This window comes from Macrobrachium rosenbergii, chromosome 4 (assembly GCF_040412425.1).
Source record: "Macrobrachium rosenbergii isolate ZJJX-2024 chromosome 4, ASM4041242v1, whole genome shotgun sequence".
Classification (NCBI taxonomy): Eukaryota; Metazoa; Arthropoda; class Malacostraca; order Decapoda; family Palaemonidae; genus Macrobrachium; species Macrobrachium rosenbergii.
Genome location: NC_089744.1, coordinates 34348652 through 34369960, shown reverse-complemented (window position 1 = coordinate 34369960; position 21309 = coordinate 34348652). Strand labels below are relative to the sequence as shown.

At 41.0% G+C, this 21309-nt stretch overlaps 1 protein-coding gene across 1 annotated transcript; it reads right to left on the bottom strand.

Moving 5' to 3' along the window:
* Positions 1–614: 614 nt before the first annotated feature.
* LOC136837232 (uncharacterized) lies at positions 615–1523 on the bottom strand. Its single transcript, XM_067101971.1, has one exon. The coding sequence runs from the start codon at positions 1521–1523 to the stop codon at positions 615–617; it is 909 nt and encodes a 302-aa protein (XP_066958072.1).
* Between the last annotated feature and the right edge of the window lie 19786 nt (positions 1524–21309).

The following is a 21309-nucleotide window of genomic DNA, read 5'->3' as shown; positions in this document are numbered from 1 at the left end:
GTTTTTACATAAATCAACAGCAGAACACTTCCGATGACCGCGACCCGACGACCTCGGGTCGCGGAGCCTTCAAGGTGAAGGCTGGAAGGTCCCTTTCCAGAAAACGGAGCGGAGGAGAACGAGTTTCAGGGGACCTTACAGTACTCCCCCAAGACGTTTGTGACGGCTGATTAATTCCTGTAACGGGAGGGAGGCGGAGGGTTCCCCTGGATCTTGAAGTGAAAACTAAGGAGGGTACCGTCCTCGGTGTCCTCCTGCAGGATACCAGCCCCTTGGTGGCTCTTGGGGAAACGATTGCTCTGGGAGGACGTCCCGTCCCTTCCTTGTGCGCTGCTGACGTGCGATAAGGGGCGCCTGGGTGGCCCATTGACCCTCGACACCTTCTGGATCAGCTTCGTCGGGCAGAAAGGCTGGTTTCAACCGGTCTATGGAGACCCAATCTTCCCTCCCATGGATGTGAAGCTGGTAGGCCTTCCCGTTACGCCGAAGTACTTTGAAGGGGCCCTGTACGGATTTGTTAGGGGCCGTGTACTGCATCGTCCCTGACGAAGACCTGCCTGCAAGATGATAAGGCTGGGGGAATGTAGACTGGGGTCCTTGCTTGGAAGGATCGCCTACAAGGTACAAATTTGCCGGCAATCTCCCGTAGCCTCTGCATGGTGATGTCCTTCCTTCCTTCGACCAGTTCTCCCGGCACGGTCAGCGTTTCCCCATAGACTTTCTCGGCAGGGGGACGGCTCGCCCGTTGGCCGTGGGGCGGTCCTGAGGCCGAGGAGGACCCAAGGTAGCTGGTCTTTCCAATTTTCTCCTGAACACCTTGCTGTAAGGGAGGCCTTCAGTGAACAGTGAAACCTTTCCACCATCCCGTTTGCCTCGGGGTTGTAAGATGTTGTGGTATGGTGTTTGGTGCCCAGGAGCTGGGTCAGGGCGGCCCACAGCTCCGACAGGAATGCCGAGCCCCTATCCGTGGATATGTCGTCCGGGACTCGAACCGGCTGATCCAGCTGGTGAGAGAGCTTCTGCGCATGCTGTAGAAGTTGCTTCGGACATCGGCGTTGCCTCTGGCCACCTGGTGGAAGCGGTCGACGACTGTCAGGATGTATCTGGCTCCTCCTGAAGGTGGTAGGGCCGGCGATGTCGACATGGATGTGGCCGAAACACGTCTCCTCGGCTGCAAACTCTCCTACCCCTGATTCTGTGTGCCTGCCGACCTTGCTTCTCTGGCAGTGGAGGCATTGCCAGCCCCAGGTCCTGGCGTCCTTTCGGATCCCGTGCCACATGAATTTTTCCGTCAGGAGGCGCGAGGTGGTACGGCCTGAGGGGTGGGAGAGGCCGTGGATCACGTCGAAGACCTCCTTACGCCGGGAGGCCGGGATTAGGGGGCGGGACGGCCCGTGCTGGTGTCGCAGAGAAGGGTGAGACCTGAATTTCCGAAGGGCACGTCCCTCCACACCAGGGACGTATAGGCGGACGGTAGGCGGGTGTCTCTGGGTCGACAGCCTGTTCACGGGCGAGGTCCTCATAATCGATCCCGAGCTGGATGGAGTTGACCTCAATCCTGGAGGGCGTCTGCTACTGGGTTGCTCTTGCCGGGGGGATGTAACGGACGGAACAGGAGAACTCCGCCAATGCTGCCAGATGCCTCTGCTGCCTTGCCGACCAAGCGTCCCCGCCGTGAAAGACGTGGACCAGGGGTTGGTGGTCTGTCCACAGGATGAAGGCGTCCCCTCCAGGAGGAACTTGAAGTGTCTCACCGCCACGTAAGCGCGGCGAGCTCCCTGTCGAACGTGCTGTATTGTGCCTCGGTGGGACTAAGTTTCTTGCTGAAGAAGGCCAGGGGTGGGGTGTGCCGTGGATTACCTGTTCAGGACGCGCGCCGCAGGCAACATTGCTGGCGTCTGTTGTCAGCTGCAGAGGGCACTGGGGTCATGGTGTGCCAACGTCGCTGCCTTGGCGAGGGATGCCTTCGCCGTGGAAGGCCCGGTCCTGTTCTGGTCCCCACACTAAGGATTTGGGGCGTCCCTTCAGGGCCTCCGTCAGGGGGCCATGGTGTGGCAACACCCGGGATGAATCTCCTGTAATAGTTCACCATCCCGAGGAACTCCTGAAGGGCCTTGATTGATGTGGGCGTGGGAACTTCTCAATGGCCCTGACCTTAGAAGACAGGGGTGGACGCCCTTGGTTGAGATTTCGTGGCCCAGAATTCGATTTTCTCCACCCGAAGGTACACTTGTCGAACCGCACGACGAGCCCGTTGTCATTCAGTCGTTTGAGGACGGCCCGCAGGTGCTGAAGGTGTTCCTCCGTGACCTGGAGAATATGAGTATGTCGTCTACATAGCAGACGCAGAAGTCCAGGTCACCGGGGATGCTGTCCATCAGACGCTGGAAGGTCGCCCCTGCGTTCCTCAACACGAAGGTGGAGAATGCGAAGACGAAGGACCCGAATGGTGTAACGATGGCGGTTTTCGGGATGTCTTCTGGTGCTACAGGAACCTGGAAATAGGACTTCAGGAGGTCCACTTTGGAGAATATTTTAGCCCTGTGGAATGAAGATGTCAGGTCCTGCATGTTCGGCAGGGGTAGTGGTCTGGCTCTGTCACTATGTTCAGGCGGCGATAGTCCCCACAGGGTCTCCAGGTGCCGTCGGCCTTCTTCACCATGTGGAGGGGGGAGGCCCAGGGGCTGGAGGCCTTCCTGCAGATCCCCATCCTTTCCATCTCTGCGAAGGCCTTCTTCGCCTCCTGAAGGCGCTGCTGGGGAAGTCGTCGAACTTGGCGTGAACAGGGGGCCTTCGTCGATATGTGATGGTAGATACCGTGCCAGGGGTCCCAGGCGTCAGGCGGAGTTCTGGCTTGAACACTCAGGAACTCCTTCAGGAGGGCGCCGTGCTGGTGGAATCCCATCCTACGGGCAGAGGGTGGTCTCACAGGGGCCGGTGGATAGGGGCAGGGCCTGACAGGTCCCCATATCGATGAGCGCTTCCGACCCACGTCCACTGCTAGGTCGTAGTGGGTGAAAGTCCGCCCCAGAAGCGGGGTTCTCACGTCGGCGATGATGAACTCCCAGTTGAAGTTCCTCCCAAGGATGGAGACCGAAAGTGGCCTGGTTCCGTAGGAGGGATGGGGACCCGTTCGCTGCCGTCAGGTAGGTTGTCGCGTCCGGCGGGCGCCGGAGGTCTTCTCCTGAGGGTGGAAAGACTGGCGGATGGCCCCGGTGTCCACCAACATCATCTTGCGGAGGTTGCCTCCCTGGCGTGAAACCTGCTGACGAGGGTTTCCGTGGCCCCTGAAGTACTGCTGCTGCGTGAGGTGCGGGCGGCCTGCCGGGCAGGCTGCCTCCCGGCCCGTTGGGCAGGCCGCCTCCCGGCCCGTTTTTGGATGTGTGAATGAGCAGGGGGCCGGCATAACTTGGCGTTTGCCGAACTTCTTGTGGAAGTGACAAATGCCAGGTACCTCTTCTTTGCGGTGGTGGGGTGGCTTTTTCTTGATGACAGCGCAGATGGGATCTTCAGGGACTTCTTGAAGGAGGATGGCGTTGGTGGAGGACACTGCAGCTGTAGTCTCCTGGTCGCACGTACAACCTCCGTCAGGCGGTGCGCCAGATCTCGGCGAGGATGTCCCGGGGCAGGCTGAAGGGGGTCCGGGATCTGGGATCGGACCTCTGGGCGTAGCTGACGCGGGAAGATTTCTGTTGGCAGGTCGACCTGTCTCCGCAGGCCGTAGCTGTCCGTGTCGGGAGGTAGAGGAGGTCCTCGATGGCGTTCATTATGTCCCTGGGGTCCCGTCTCTCCTGGGGTTGAGGGCAAGGTCCATCAGGCGGGATGCCCTCTCGGAGGCCGACGCTGTGCAGGTCTCGAGGAGCTTATCTTTAAGCCGGAGGAACGTTACTGGGTCCCCCAGGGAGCGGAGCCACGTCGCGACCTTCTTATAGATTTCCTCGGGCAGGGCATTGATGGCAATATCGGCCTGGAGGACAGCATCCGTCAGACCGGCAACTCGGAAGTTCCCTTCTACCCTGTAGAACCATCCCTCAGGGTCGTCCCGGGTGTAAGGGGGGAGTCGGACGGTCGGGGCGACCTTCAGCTGCTCTGGTGCACGCGGCGCGGGAACAGGCAAGATTCGGGAGACGGACAGGTTGCGGGGGGTAGGTGTCGGCCCTGGCGTGAGGTGCGCGAGGAGGCGAGTGAGGCAGGATGTCTCCTGATGCGTCAGCTACCGAGGACCGAGTGTAACAGATCTGTCTGTCATGTTTGTTTTTGTTCAACCTTATCAATGTCTCGAGCACCAAAACGTACAAAGGAGTGCGCCGTAATTAGTCCGCTAATGGTGCGGAGACCTACCGACGAGTCGAACGCCGAGCGCCAGTGGGCGCCGTATCAAGTCCGTTAGGGGCGTGAAGTTTTCATCGAGCCAAAACTAAAGCGCCGTAGTTAGTCCGTTAATGGCTCGGAAAATACTCCTTGGGTCACCAATGTAAGGTTGTCCAAAAATAAGATAACAGGAACAATGAAACTGATTTATTAACAAAAAACATATACAACTTTCTAAAAGGACTGCAGCCATATCTGCATGAAGGCCCAGTGCATAAAGGGCAGATGTGTGACCTGGGTCAACCAATTATGCAGATACAAATATACAACCTTAAGAAACTAAATCTAAGGCATGGAATATGACCTGCCAGACAAATGTTACAATAAATAATAATAAGTTATTAATGCCACTGGCTTTGTTTTTACATAAATCAACAGCAGAACACTTCCGATGACCGCGACCCGACGACCTCGGGTCGCTGGAGCCTTCAAGGTGAAGGCTGGAAGGTCCCCTTACAGAAAACGGAGCGGAGGAGAACGAGTTTCAGGGGACCTTACACCCTCACGTAATCACGATCCTTTATTCTTCATAAACGGCCAGACAACATATATATATATATATATATATATATATATATATATATATATATATATATATATATATATGTGTGTGTGTGTGTGTGTGTGTGTGTGTGTGCGTGCGTGTGACTGTGGATGATGCTACAAATACATACAAGAAAATGTCATATAATAATAAGGCCTACAAATACGCATAATAAACAAGATTACGCATATTTCGTCATAAAAAAATAGATCAAAATGGCAACATGAGCAGATAACATTCCCATACAGAGAGGCAGAGAAGTACGTACCAGTCACGGGCCTTGTGACCCTGAGATCGTTCGCTACGGGTTTCGACATTGGAAGTCCCTCGCCCAGTTTCCGAGAACGCCTGATTTTGGGGGCACGAGGTTTCGTTGCCTTTCAAGTGACTGAAATCTTATGAATAACATTCTTGATACAGCGTAAATTTGGACACACATCTCTCTCTCTCTCTCTCTCTCTCTCTCTCTCTCTCTCTCTCTCTCTCTCTCTCTCTCTCTCTCTCTCTGTAACAAAAGGACTGTATAATGAAATCACACAATCAACTCCGTTGTCAGTTTTGCACTGTTCAATGTTCATGGCCGCGGCCACTGGCTGATACAGGCGGATGCGTTCTAGCTAACTTTTTCGTAATTAATTCTTTTTCACAGGGTTAAGCAGAAAGGATTAAACAGGACTTTGTTTAAAGTGCAATATAATAATGTTGTGGCAGATTTTTCCCAACATTTTTATGAGTAAAACATATCTGTAATGCTTGTGCCTAGGTTTGGTAAAGACATTCTTTGTCGATCGCATCGGCAATGGATGACTGAGTCATGCAAAGGTCATCTTAGAATGTGATTGTACGTAATGTTTTCTTAAAATTTTGACATATTCGACCGATTTCACTCTTATGAGAAACGCGGTAGCCTTAGTAAAAAATTAGACATTTCCGAATTCTAAATAAATATGCTGCATGAAATCGATGCGACGGCCACGTAAATAACTCTCGGAAGAGAAAAATTATGCAATTGCAGACGAACGCAGTAAAACTTATCAAATGGAAAAGCCAGACAGAATTACCCGGATATGCATGTTACGGTATAGATCTACTGTATAAGTTCTGGCATGTTGATATTCAGCAAAAGCATTCAGCAAAAGCGAAGAAGCAAACACTTTTCTTTCACGTTTCTAAAAAGTGACACCAGGTCAAGAGGTCAAAAACACTCCATTCATCTCGTGGGTGAGGCTCCTCTACTCTATAATTACCAGTTAAACAAAAAGAGTTCGTGACCAGCTTCTCTGAGTAATAAGATAGAGAAAAGGCATCAAATCATTACTTGTAATTGCGACACAGCACTCTTGACTTATACGTCTATTGTTTTAAAATGATTTATTTGTGCGTTGCTCTGCAAACTCGTATTAAATGAGACCTAGCGCTGGAGATGTTTGCTCAGCGCGTCCATCTTACCACTCCCATTGCATAAAGAAACGTCAGAGGTAAACTGTGAGCGCAGTAAGCGAAAAATTACATCACGAGTTTATGTCAATTCTTTCATATTTTTTCACTTGTAGTTTTTCCAGCTAATCAAAAGCTTCGGATAAGCATAATAACGTTTTATTTACTCTCGGTGTTTTTTGCAAATAAAGAATGGAAAATTATTTTCATGCAGAAATCGTCCTTCATCCAGATTGTCTATTTGGGCTCCCTACATAGACAACCTTCTCGATGTGTGCGTTTAATCAGAACTCTGTTATCATATTTTCAAACCATTATCTACATATTACTATCGTACTGCCAACGCCAAAAATTCATCAATCAAACAGAAAAGTGTTTAGTGTTCAATGAACAGTTCTCTTTCAAGTACACAACCACATATCTCTAGACATCAGTCGCACAAGAGTGATAGAAAGACAGTTTATAAGTATGCATACAAGACTCCACTCGATTTGCACATTGATTTATTCGGTTGTCAGTATGCAACAAATTATAAATTATATATTTATGTATATTATAAATTATATATTTGGGTTCCATAGTTAAAAAGAACATAAAATTTTAAATTCTTCAAGAATTTTAAGACACATTGTCACCGTATGTTGAACAAACCCTTTAAATCGTAATCTGAGACTTTGTGCTGAGTGAACACTTCATATTTTCAACGTTTAGTCTAATGCAGCGACAAGCGAACGCGATGTTGATAAACATATCACCCCTGCTTTATCTAAAACTTTAATCTCAATCATGTTTCAGTTGCTGCTACGATCTCATTGTTCATGTTGTCTGTTAAATATAAAAAGAAGAAAGTAACTTCATTATAAAAAGAAGAAAGGAACAGAGCACTTTTTTGGACGCTGATCATTTAGTCACGATGCGATAATATACCATCAAAATATGGTGGTCTGTGCAATTTACATGGACTTATGATTAGTATCCGGACACCGAAGAATAATTTTTGAAGAATCGAAAATCATTTTTACATTTCACAAACTCAAGCACTTTTATCTGTAATCTTTCTACTTACACGCACGCGCAAAGAATGGAAAGAAACTAGATGACTGTATTACAAGTGAGATGCTGCGGTAGGGCGTTGAAAGTGTCATTGAGGGACTGACCAGGGTTTGTAAGGTATGAATGGTTGAAGGAGCATTTCTGAAGGAATGAGAGAGAGAAACAATTGTCCCACTGTATAAAGGTACAGATGACAGAGGTGCATGCATAAATTATGGTGACAAAAGTTGCTTACTATACCAAGGAAGGTGTATGGTATGATACTGATGAGAGAAGGACTTGCAAGGGAGGAATGGTGTGGGTTTAGGCAAGGAAGAAGGAATGTGGATTAGGGGTTTATTCTGAAACAGTATAAACGTAAAGAGAAAAAGTGCATGTCGCATATCCTAACTTATAAAAAAAGATGATAACAGAATCAACAGAGACAATGTGAAGGTGTTGAGAACGTATGTTACGACAGATAATCTACTGAGAGCAATAAAAGTTTTTATGATGGAATTCAAGCATGTGGTAAAATATGTAGATGAGAGAGTGAGTGTTTTAGTATGGAGATGGGTCTGAGACAAGGATGCGTTATGACTCCAAGGCCGTTCTATTAATATCTCCACGGATGAAGTGATGCAGGAGGCAAGAGAAAGGACAGTGGATGTAGGTACAGTACAAGCTGTATAGTAAAGAATGAATCCGTAATAGGTTATGAAATGACTGATATTTGCAGATGATACTGTGCTGAAAGGAGACAGTGAAGACAAACTGCAGAAACTAATAAAACAGTTTAAAAGCGTTTGCAAGACAAGAAATTTTAAAGTAAATGTGGGCGAGAGTATGGCTATGAAGCTAAATGGAAGTCTGGAAGATGGAGCAATTAAGGTACATATGGATGGTAGTAGAATGAAAATGGGTGATCCATGCAAGTTTTGGGGCAAATATAACGGATGATGGCAAAATGAAACAATAGGCGAGTCACATAATAGATGTAATAAACAAAGGTAGAGGAGTGTGTGGAAATGATTGTGAAGAGACAAATTATCTATGAAAGCCTAAGCGGGAGAGTATGAAAGGATTGTTGAGCCAACTCTCTTTTACGGAAGTGGGCTGCAGATACTAAGTACAATGAAATGAAGAGGGTGGAAGCTATTGAAATGAACTCTTTGTGTAGTATATGCAATGTACGACGAACTGACAGGGTGAGCACTGTGGAAGTATCAAGAAGTCAGTTGCAACAAAGTTAGCATAGGTGAAGCAGTAGATCGGATCACTTTGAGATGGTAGGAGGAGAGGAAGGCCGAGAAGTACTTGGGTAGATGGTGTGAAAGCAGAGCTGGAAATGATGAGTCATTATATTCAGAGAGTGTGAGAGACAACAAGATAGGGCTACTTGGTGCACTGTATACTGCACATGGGGTCTGAGTTAAGTATACCTTAGTTTAACCAGACCACTATGGAGCTGATTAACAGCTCTCCTAGAGAGGGCTGGCCCGAAGGATTAGACTTATTTTACGTGGCTAAGAACCAATTAGTTACCTAGCAACGGGACCTGCAGCTTATTGTGGAGTCCAAACCACATTATACCGAGAAATGAATTTCTATCACCAGAAATAAATTCCTCTAATTCTTCATTGGCCGGCCGGAGACTCGAACTCGGGCCTAGCAGAGTGCTAGCCGAGAACTCTACCGACTCATCCAACAAGGAACTACACATGGGGTCTGACTTGTTGCTGATGACACTTCTGTGTAGGTGTATGACGCTGATAATGCAGCGGAAGTTTTACTGGTTCACCTTCCTCGAATTGCATGGGTCGGTGGATGACCAAATTTAATTCATGCAAGGCCTTCTTGACTTTCTCCACGTCCATTGCAGAGCGGCAATATATCGCCAAGAAAAAATCGTTGCAAACACCTGAAATAGTCACACCTTCGGCCTGCAGCATCCGTAACACTTAAGAATCTCTCATGGAGGAGAATAAGGAAAAATTTCTCCTTTGTTACGTATATTCCCAAGTACTGTCTCAAACACTCAAGGGGTCTGATTCTCGCCTCATCCCCGTTTGCCTGCGTTACATATACGTGTGAAAATTAAAGGTTATAGTTAAGAAAGAAAACCTGCCATTCTTATCCTCGTGACCATTACAGTAAATTTCATATTGTTCTTACTTATCCATGTAATTCTGTTAGAGGTATACTATTATTCTTACAATAAAAAAATCAAGGTATTTACAGCCAGTCTTCAAGAGTCAACAGTAAGTTACATGTAAGATTGGGTGAGGTAAAAGCTGATTCTGTTCCATATTTGTTACTTTAGAGCTGTGAAATCCTTATTATGTTTGATGGAGACAGCACCTTAGCTGCTTTTCTGAAGAAGGAAGCCACAGTAGAATCCCTATATCTGCTCGATGTATAATTATATGGAGATCGTGTTTTCACCACACACGCACACACACATACACACACGTATGTGTGTGTATGTATATATATATATATATATATATATATATATATATATATATATATATATATATATATATATATATATATATATATATATATATATATATATATAATGACATTTAAAAGACCACAAAACACCATTAACACGACAAAACCATATATTTCGATTGCCAGTACTTCAATCCTGATCTCTGGTGAGGACAAGAGGATAACGACGTTGGCGGGATCAGAAATGGCGTTTGTAATAAAATGGGTCAATTGTTTGTTGTTCAGCCCTCGTTAGCTCCCACCTGAGCCGAGTCTGTGGGAAGATCCGTTGGAATTCTTTCTTAAGATTGGGCCGTAAGATTAATTTCTCCGTGAAATTCAATTTCCAGCGTTCCCTTTGCAGAGTCATGTTCTCAGTTTTACTAATGATGGCATATTTCATCAATGGTGGAACTGAATATAAACGTTAGGCCAACGGCCAAGCGCTGGGCCTGAGTCATACGGTGCTGAAAGGGAAATTGAGAGTAAAAGGGTTTTCAAGGTTCAATAGGAAGAAACCCTTGCAGTCGCACTAAGAAATTATTGTTAAGAGAGGGTGGTAGGTAAGATAGAAGAAAGAGAATATGAGCGGTGGTAGAGTAAAAGGAAGGAAAGAAGTTGCAGCTAGGGGCTGAGGGGACTCTACAAAGAACCTTAAGTAATTCCTAGACTGCACAGCATTAGGTGCGCTGACGACATTAACCCACTCTGGGGATTTCATCAATAGTAACAAACACATAAACTTTAACGATAAAATAAAGATGCACTAAAAAGTAACTGAACTTCTTATATCTGACAATTGGTTCTTCTTTCATAATCCTAAATTTATATTCATACTAGCTGACCAACCCAGCACTGCCTGGGAAAACTCTGAAAGACAACCGATAAACTCTCTCTCTCTCTCTCATTCTTCCCCTCTTTTGCCTCCCTAACACCCCCGCTACTCTCCCTCTCACTCTCTCCCTTTCCTCTTAAGATAGTTGCTTCAATTAAATTGCCCAGCATTCTTGACATTTTATATTTCCCCCTCTTCTCATCCTCCCACCCTTCCTACTGGGGCTGAACTTGGACCTAAAGTTCATCAGGAGTGTCACTATTCATCTCAGCAACCTCGAAAACTATGGATTAGACACTAACATCTGTCATTTTTTACATTTTATTTTTCGCCCCTTCTCACCCTGCCTTCCTATTGGGGTTGAACTTGGACTTAAAGGGCATCAGGAATGTCACCATTCATCTCAGCAACCTCAAAAACTATGAATTAGACACTAATATCTGTCAATTTCATTATTTTTACATGTCACCCTTTCCCACCCCCACCCCCTTTAGTGCCAGTGTTACCTTACCCCCACAATATTCTTTTCCAGATAGTAAGTCACATGTATACCAAAATTAGGTATGATAAACCCATAGAGTTTATTTAGTTACTAAGTCTACAGGCAGAACTAGCCCTGTTTCAGGGAAGCCCTTCCCACCCCCACCCCCTTTGGTACCCTTTGGTGCCAGTGATGTCTTACCCCCACAGTATTCTTTTCCAGCTAGTAAGTCATATGTATACCTAGTTTGGTTGAAACTGCTTAATGTGTTTCAGTTATGTTGGAACATACGAACATACATACATACATAGACTCACTTACATACATCCATTTATACATACATACATATATATATACATACATATATAAATATATATATATATATATATATATATATATATATATATATATATATATATATATATATATATATATATATATATATAAGTTGATGCCGGGTTTATAAAACCCCATCCGATATAACTGTAATGAAATTTATCACTGGGAGATCAGTAGATCCATCTCACAGAGATTTATTGAGCAAAAATGATCTGTAAAATATGGTTCACAGAGCCCGGGAATTTTCTTATTTACAAGTGATACGGTCATACCATAAACTGGAATGAGGCTGAACCGTTTTTCACATGTAACAGCTCACACAAGAGAGATTCTGGAGTCTTCAATCATCATAAAAGGGAGAAAATGAATCTGTCAGGAAGACACTGGAAATTGGGTTTTACTGACGAGTTAATATTAAGGCCAATTCTCAAGCAGGTGCTCCAGCAGATATGCCTACCAGACTCAACACAGGCGGGAGTTAACGAGGACCAAAACCTAATGTCTGTTGACCCTTTTCCACCCCAGGTCAACAGACATCTACATACCAGAAACGTCATATTGCCACACCTACATATGTCTTATACACAATCTTGTCATTTACCATTTGTCCAAATTTCACCAGTGATCAGGAATACAGAGGCACTGGTATTCGAAATATGTGGTTTCAACGTGTATTTAGTTTTTATGGGCCTTTTCATCTTCATGTAACTGCTCGTACAAAGGAGAGATTCTGGAATCCACTAGCATCAATAAAAGTGACATTAAGAATTTACCAGGGCACTGGAAATCAGATTTCATGGACTAGTTATCTTAAGACCCATTCTTCAGCAACTGTTGCAGTGGATACACCCATCGGTCTCGACCCAGGTGGGCTTATCACCTCTGCACAATTGCCATTTTTAATCCTACCAACGTCATTATTCCATACCAGTATATTCCTTTTTATATTCTCTTGTTGCTTACAAACTGTCCACATTCATTGGTGATCAGGACTGAAGCACTAGCAATCAAAATACTGTACATGGGTTTATCATGTTAGTCGTGTTTTATGGGCCTGTTAAATTTCAAAGAACACGGTTAGTTACAGTAAATATGACAATATATATATATATATATATATATATATATATATATATATATATATATATATATAATATATAAAATATATATATGGAAGAAAAGTTAATTTGCGGTAACGGTAGAAACTTGATAGACTTACAAGATGCAAATGCTGTTACAGTCAGCAAAAAAACTGAAAGATTTACACAGCTCCCTTAATATAATGTGTCTCTAATCGAGAGAGATGGCACTTAAATTAATCCAAGAAAAGCCAAAGTAGCGAGAACAGAGTACCCATAAAGGCAAGAAAGAAAGATATCCAGTGCAGTTCTCTTGAGGTGGAACTTAGTGGAAGACTAATAAAAGGGGCAGTCAATCAATGGACAAACTGAATACGATTTGGAAATCAAATGGACTGAAAATGAAAACGGAGGTTAGTCCAGTAGGATCTGTAGTGCTATAGGAACATGATTCACGGTATGACAATGAAAATATAGCTAAAGGACTTCATAGATATGAGAATAAAGATTCAGAAAGAACATTAGGAGTCACACTGCAGGGTAGAGTTTGAAATGATACCATATGGGAAATTATGGAAGTTCCATATGTCCAAAAAAAGATGATGGAAGAGAGATGGAGACGGCCTGGACCCGTCCTTTGCTGTTACAACCCTTTGGGAGAATAGTACTTGAGTGTCAGATGGGCTCCTATGGGCACCAGACGACTTGGAAACCCAGACCTACTTGGATGAGAACTACGAAAAGGGACGCTGGAGATGTGTGGAAGATTAAAAACACGAAAGACTAGGGTAGCGTAACTTCATACGGCTTTGGAGGCGATAACTTACACGCACACACAAATATATATATATATATATATATATATATATATATATATATATATATATATATATATATATATATATATATATTGTGTGTGTGTGTGTGTGTGTATGTGTGTGTGTGTGTTTATCATGTCCTCAAGTTCCAAAAAAATTAATGTATTTTTCATTGTCATATGTAGAAAATACAGCCTTTGGACGTGAACATAAGATAGTTGTGAACACTTTGTACCCGCGTGTTAATTTCAAGTTTGTACGCAAACACCCTTTAGCAACAGACAGACTTTTCCGATTCAAAGACACCTTTCTGATGTATTCTATGGTCGCATTTAAAATTCAAAAGAATTTCCTGCCATAAGGAACCACTCAAACTCATGTAAAACTAATGTTCTGTACAATCATTTCAAAACACTGTCAAACCACCGATTGCCTTTCGCTCCTTCTTTCAGAATCTCTTTACATAAAGAAACTGTCGCCTTCCTTAAACAACCAAACTACTTCTACACCACTACACATTGCCTAACAGCCTATTACTCATACATTTCTCTCTCTCTTTCTCTCTCTCCTTTTTTCTGACGTCGTTTATCAGCTACAGCAGCTATAGCCCTTAACAGTAAGTCCGGCAACACTTTTTTTTTGTGCATTTTTTATATATGTAATTTCACAGAGTAATGTGTAGTTTTTATTTTACTTCTCGCTCAACGACTGTTAGTTACGTAAATAAATTTCTTAGAAATATTAGGTATTTTAGCATTTTTTAATATTGTAAGAAGAATTAAATTTAGTGTATCTCTGATGATGGGAAGGCAATCCAGAAGCACTGGTGTAAATCAAAAGAAGATATGATTTCCGGTCTTCTCGCTGTCCTGTTTATTATTAATATTATTATTATTATTATTATTATTATTATTATTATTATTATTATTATTATATATACACATATAATTATCATATATATATATATATATATATATATATATATATATATATAGTATATATATATATATATATATATATATATATATATATATATATATATATATATGGTATATACTGTACATAAATATGTACATGAACTTTTGTCACTAATACACGCATGATTTTTTGTATATTCAAATATCATTTAATATCGAATTCACTATACCGTAGGAATAAATTACACCTAAAAGGGAATTATAACTAATGATTACTTCTGTGTCAGCGGATTTGACACTGGTTTAAAAACAACGATAGACAGTTGCGCAGAAGTATTTATCAATTATAATTCCTTATGGTGTAAGTTGTCCCTCTGTGGCCTTAGATACACACACACACACACACACACACATATATATTAGCTGACCAACCCGGCTCTGCCTGGAAAAGCTCTGAATGACATTCAATAAATTATCTCTCTCCCTCTCTCCCGCTTTCACGATCAAGTTTACCTGTCATTTCTTCTGTCAGTTCATCGCAAATGCCGTTAAAACTTATGTGTAGACAAGAGTTTGTGAGCAGAGACAGTCCACTCATCAGAACAGATTAACTGATGGTATTACCTAAATATCTTCCAACTGACTGACAGGTAATTGCACGTGTGGACAGGTCAGCGCCAATTTCGTGACAATTTGCCTCTGTATTTCATCTGGGAAGCATCTTAGACACTCTGATCAGAATATGAATAAATTATGTATAGGCATATTCGTTTCACAGTTAGACCCTTCAACGCTATTTGTGTGCTGTTATAAATCCAAATCATACAATAAAAATCTAAAACAATAGTTCCATGTGATACAGGCAACTTGGTATAAGCCTAGGCCAACGATGTCTTTTTATGATATGTGTTACCATAATGAAAGTAAACTTCACTGTCCAATTCATAAAAAACTGAACCAACTCCTCAGTTCTAATTTAAACTCATTCATTAATGTTTGTATGAGAACAGACATCTTTTTTTAATATGAAATATTTAGTCTATACTCTGTTACGCCTTTTTACTTCTTTCCTATTAATAAGTGAATTGCTGCAAGAGCTAGTCTTCCACCCCCTCATCATATTATGAAAAAAAGTGGCAAAACATTTTCTTATATGGCTAACTTCAACTCATGATACACATTTTTTTATATTGGTTTTAGGGACTTTTTAACATAACATAGTAAATTACAGATCATTATCTTTACAATGACATAAAACTCCTTAACGCAGAATTGTGTATAAAGTTACATGTACAGCATTTTTTTTTTATTTTAGCTGATAGGTAAGAAGGGTGAAAGAAGAGTGAGGGCAGCTAGCTAGCTAACCCTGGTAGGAAATAGTTTAGAAAGTTAAGTATTAGTAAGAGTAATGTAAAGTGTGGTTTGGCCACAGTTTTATTTAGATAAAGGTACAATTTTTCTTACTGTGGTCTTAATATTAACATATTACAAAAATGATTTTGCACTATATTGACTGTGTATATTTTAAATTTTATTTCTTAATAATAGTATAATTCTACTCATGTAAAGCTGCAATTTTTCTTATTTTAACCTTAATATTAACAGTTATAATAATGATTTTGCAATATATTTACATAGTAAATTCTATCATTTATGTTTTTCACATGACATTTCTTAATAGTATAATGTTGGAGGTTCATCACGATGAATATATGAAGAGAATCTTCTCCACCATCTGTGGTCTGTCATGTTTGGGTGGTCTCTCTCTTCTGCTTCCGTTTCCTCCGTTAATTCCCCATTGTATTGGACTAGTTTACTCTAAATTTTGGTTGCCAGTCTATACATTGGTTCTTCTTTGTAATTTTTGTGTATTTGTTCTGTATTCAGATAATCATCTTGATTGTTTCTCACTGTAAACCTTAGTATCTTTATTTTGGAATTTTTTTAATGCCCTTATACTGGAAGTCGATGCTAAACACGTGGGTATTGGTGGATATTCCATTATTGGTCTTATTAGACTTTTATAGAAATGGATTTTAATATTTGTGTCCATATTGCTAAACCTTTTTAGCTTTGTATTTTGTGTTCTTGCTATTCTTAGCCTTTCTCTTATATGTCTTGATATTCCTCTTTGTCCAAATTGCATTCCTAGTATTGTTGTGGTTTTAGTAAAATTCACTGGTTGTTGATCTAACATTATTTGTGTAGGTTTGTATGCAGATGCTGATACTAGTTGGGATTTATATTTATTAGTTTTTATCTTCCATTTCTTTTCCAATTGATTTATTCTTTCAATTTGGTCCATTGTTTTTTGTGCTACTTGTCTTTTCAAGGCTGGGTCACTTCTTCTTGTACGTTTTTCTGGGAGTATAACTATTTGAGTTATATCATCTGCTAATCAGACATAAGTACATGTATGTAAAATGAATAATGTTGGACTTCGTACAGATCCTTGTGGGACTCCACTTAGTAACGGGAATGGATTTCCTATGTAATTTTGTGACTTACTTGCTGCTGTTCGATCTTTAATGAAGTTGTATAGCATTTTCTCAGAAATGCCTGGAAGACTGAGATGTAATATTTTGTACTGAAGTCCTTGTATCCATACTTTGTCAAATGCCTTGGTTATATCTCTACGTACTAGGCTGCATAGGTACTTTCTTCTTTGTGATAGTTCAATGATTTCATATATTGTTGCTATTGCAATTTGGGCTCCTCTTCCTTTTCTAAATCCATATTGATTTTTATTGTGTAACTGATTACCTTCTAGGAACAACACTAATCTGTTGTTAATTATTTTTTTCCAATATTTTACCAGGTAATTCTAGTAATGATACTGGCATATAATTCTCTACCTGACACATATCTTTTCTTGGTTTGGGTATCAAAATTATTATTGCATTCTTGAATATAATTGGAAAATATCTCATTGAGAAAGGCCAATTTTTTATCTCTTTTAATTTTTCAAATGCAATGTCTGGTAAATTTTGAATTATAACCTTGTCAATTCCACTTCTTCCTGGTGCCTTGTGTTTAAAATTTTTAATTGTTGTTTTGATTTCCCATAACTCTGTTTTCCTTATTAGTGGACAGTCTTCATCAAGTCTGCTAATATCTACTGCATGATGCGGATTTGTTCTGTTTCTGTGTTGTTCAATGAATTCATTAACTACTGCCTCATGTTGGTTGTCGAAATTTCGGTTATCCTCCTGCGTTATTTGGAATATTTCCTGCCAGTAGGCTTTGTGCAATACTTCTTTCCCTTGGACATCATATTTTTCATTCCTATGCTTTATGTAAGGTGATGCATTAGTTTCGCTTCCCATCTGTCTTGAAACGGCCCCCAAAATTGTTTTGGATTATTGTACTGTATTTGTGTATTTTTTATCAGGTCTTCCCAATTTGGATGATATAATCTTGAGTTTTCTTGTACTGACTGTTCTTGTAGTGATACATATCTTCTCATTAATATGTTGTTCCAGCCTGTTATAAGTACTGTATTTTGAATGATGTTGTAGTGCCATTGTATTAATTTTAACTTTTCACTATTAATGGGGTGTGAAAGTGTAGTGCATTTAGTTATGGGAATATGGCTTTTTATAGCTTTCTCTGTATTTTTGTACCATTTTTCAAGTTCTTCGTCTACTATTTCCTTTGTTATTTCTATTTCATTTGAATTTATTGTTGTTGTCTATTCATTTTTCCTTTTATTTCTTCCTTGAAGCTTTCCCAACTTGCTCTCTTTACATTTGGTTTTTCTAAGGATGGACTCATTATTGGATATGTTGACAATGTAATTATTATTGGAATATGATCGGGGGAGGTTGCTGGTCCTTTTGTAATGGCAATACTGAGGTGAATTTTGTTCTTTCCTAATATTATATCTGGCTTTCCTTTTCTCTTATTTGCTGCAAAAGTATCAAAATTAGGTGCTAAATGTATGATATACTTTTATTTATTAATCTGACTATTTCTTTACCTGTGTAATTAACTTCATTACATCTGGAAGTGGGAAATAATTTCTTCTTGGCGGCTTGTAAGCTGTAGCGATCACTATTGGTCCTTTGTTAGTTTGAATTTGGACTGCTAAAAAGTCGTCTTGGAAGTCATCTATTATTTTATGTCTAATGTTATTCTTGATTGCTACTGCTGTTCCTGCAAAAGGTTCATCAGCAAACTTTTGCATGTACGTATTATACCCAAACACTTTCATAGTTTTATTTCTTGTCACCATGCTCACTGATTAATATTATGTCAGGGTCTTCTTCTCTACTGTATATAAGTTTTATCATTCAAATTTCTTTGTTTTCCAGGATTTCATGTTATGTTGAATTATTTTAATTCTTCATAGCGTTGAATCCTTTCGAGTTACAGTGGTCTACATGTTTATGTGTTATTTTTCTTTCCTTTTCCTGTTCCCTGGTATTCCTGTCTACTGGCGTAGTATGTTTTGATGCTGAAGTTAATCCTTGTGCATTTTGCACATTGGGAGAATTGAAGAAATCTGAGACGCTTTGTAGTGAGGCTTTTATTTCTTCTGTTAATTGATGCTGTGTTTCTTGCAAATTACCTATACGTCCTGAGGGAGGAATTGGGGAGTTTGAGTCCGAATGAGGTTCATTTCCGGGTATAAAGTCTTCATCTGATCAGTCGTCTTCTGAACTTTCTGCTGTGTTTTCTTCATATTGTGTGCAGTCTTGCATATCCTGAGTTGCTTGAAATTCTTCTGCTTTGTTTGTACGGTTTTCTTGTCTTTTATTCCTTTTCATGGTGCTTGCTATCATGTTCATTGTTACTTCAGAGAAATGTATTGTTGGTAAATTGTTATCTGCTAATATGTTTTTTATTACTGAGGGGTAGAATCCTTCTTGACGCAGCCCCAGTTTTATTGCTAAATTTGCTATTATCGTAATTCTTGTCTCTTCTTGTATACTGCTTATATTGTTTTGGATGTTATTTGCATTAGCCTGGCAATTTCCTGTGTTAGTGGCTGTTAGTTCAGCGTAACTTTTTGTACCGTTGTTTGCAGTGGATGTTGCATATCTGTTCCCTCTGATCTCATGTACTGTATTTTTTTCTTTATTAGATCCTTTCTCGCTGGACATTTCGCTGCTAAAGTTCTATGTTGTTGATTGCAGTTAACACGTTTCTTTGTATTTTCTTTACATTCTTTGTACGTATGCTCATATGATGAGCATTCAGAGCATATTTTAAAGTTCTTATCTTTAGGACATTCCTCATACAGATGCTCATAAGAGTAGCATATATATATAGCAAAAGGACAATTTCACAAATATATCCAGCTCAATATATTGACTTGGAATATGTTGGTAGGCTATAAAAAGGTCTCCTTCTATGGCTCTCTTTGCCATCTTCGGCGTTTCAAACTTTATTTTCGTGGTGTGGGAATTATTGGGGAATTTTATCACATCATCCACATTAGCCCAATCATTTTTCCTCTCAGTGCTTTCTTTGAGGTCTTCTTCCTCGTATTCTGCCGCTGGAACGTCCAGATGCTTTGCTACTATAGCTTTCATGGCAATATATTCTGGGGGGTCTACCACTTCAAACTGTTCATTGAGAAAAACAGTCCTGTTTCCCGACTTTAGAATCTTTTCTGAGCCATCTTCCTGAACATGGACAAAGAATACTGTGTTGGGGTGGGTTACTCCTTGGACTCTCTCCCCAACAGCTCCTATACACGTCCTTAGCTTGAGCCGTCTACTTGGTTTGTCGTGCGGCCTGGGACTATTGCCTTGTATCTTGATCTTCATTTTGTATCATAACACTGACTTTCTTGAAGTTTTCCCACAAAGAAGGGTGACAACCCTAACTATGCTGGCACTGAAAAAGAGGCCAGAACGATGCCGATGACCTAGAATCGAGGAAACATTTTTAAAAAACATCAGGGGCCACTTCCTTCGGATACTAGGCAGTCATGAAAAGATGTCTTACCTCTAGGGGTGATAGAGACAGACTGCAGCATCTATAAACTTGGTCAATTCGTACAATACCGTAATCATGAATCAAACAAAATCTTTCCGTTCTTGGAGGAATGTTAGGCAATCGGTATTTATTGTTTTGAATAAATACGCCTTGATAAAAGATAGAAATGAATATATATCATTCTAATATATAACCATAAACAATAATTTTATTTTCCTAAATGATGGGAATACTATTCCTTACTGTGTATGATTACATCAACAAAAGGTATGAACTGATGTGCTGTGTAAGCTTGTTCTTCCTACACCGTGTTGGTGATTATGTAATAGATGGCGTAGGATTGTGTGTATGACCATTTTAACACCGTACACAAAATGGGTATGCATTTATGTACTTATTCTTATTTGAGTGATGCCTTGAGAGAGAGAGAGAGAGAGAGAGAGAGAGAGAGAGAGAGAGAGAGAGAGAGAGAGAGAGAGAGAGTTTGGTAGTAGTTTCTGCAGGCTGAAAGTGTCACGTTTAGCCACTACTATGCATGTGCAGACTTGGCTTTGCTTACTACGGAAAGAAATGATCGATTTCGGTTTTCAATGTAGATTTTATTGAGGTAATAAACAATTATATTAATTATTATCATAAATTATGATCATAATTCACGTAAAGTCGGATCGAAAATTGATGTTATAGGGGATTTATTGTTGTAGGTTAATCATACTTCTGGCAGCACCATAAGAAAAGGTGAAGTGTCAGGTGTAAAATGAGAATAAACCCAGATAACTGAAGCAAAAGGTGATGTAAAATAAAAAGTTTCATTTGTTTTGTCTGTGTTTGTATGTCTATCACAAGGTAGGGGATTTGATTTTGAGTTAAAAACCTTTCTAGGGTGACATAGAGGCCGTGTGCAAAATTTTGTCTGGGTCTGTCAAGTGGTTCGGATATTTATAGAAGCCAAACAAATATACAAACATTCACTTTTATATATATAGATATGCTAGTTGACCAACCCGGCAATGC

Excerpts from the sequence above, each read along its gene's own strand:
- LOC136837232 (XM_067101971.1), bottom strand. The coding sequence starts at position 1,523 with ATGAGGACCTCGCCCGTGAACAGGCTGTCGACCCAGAGACACCCGCCT.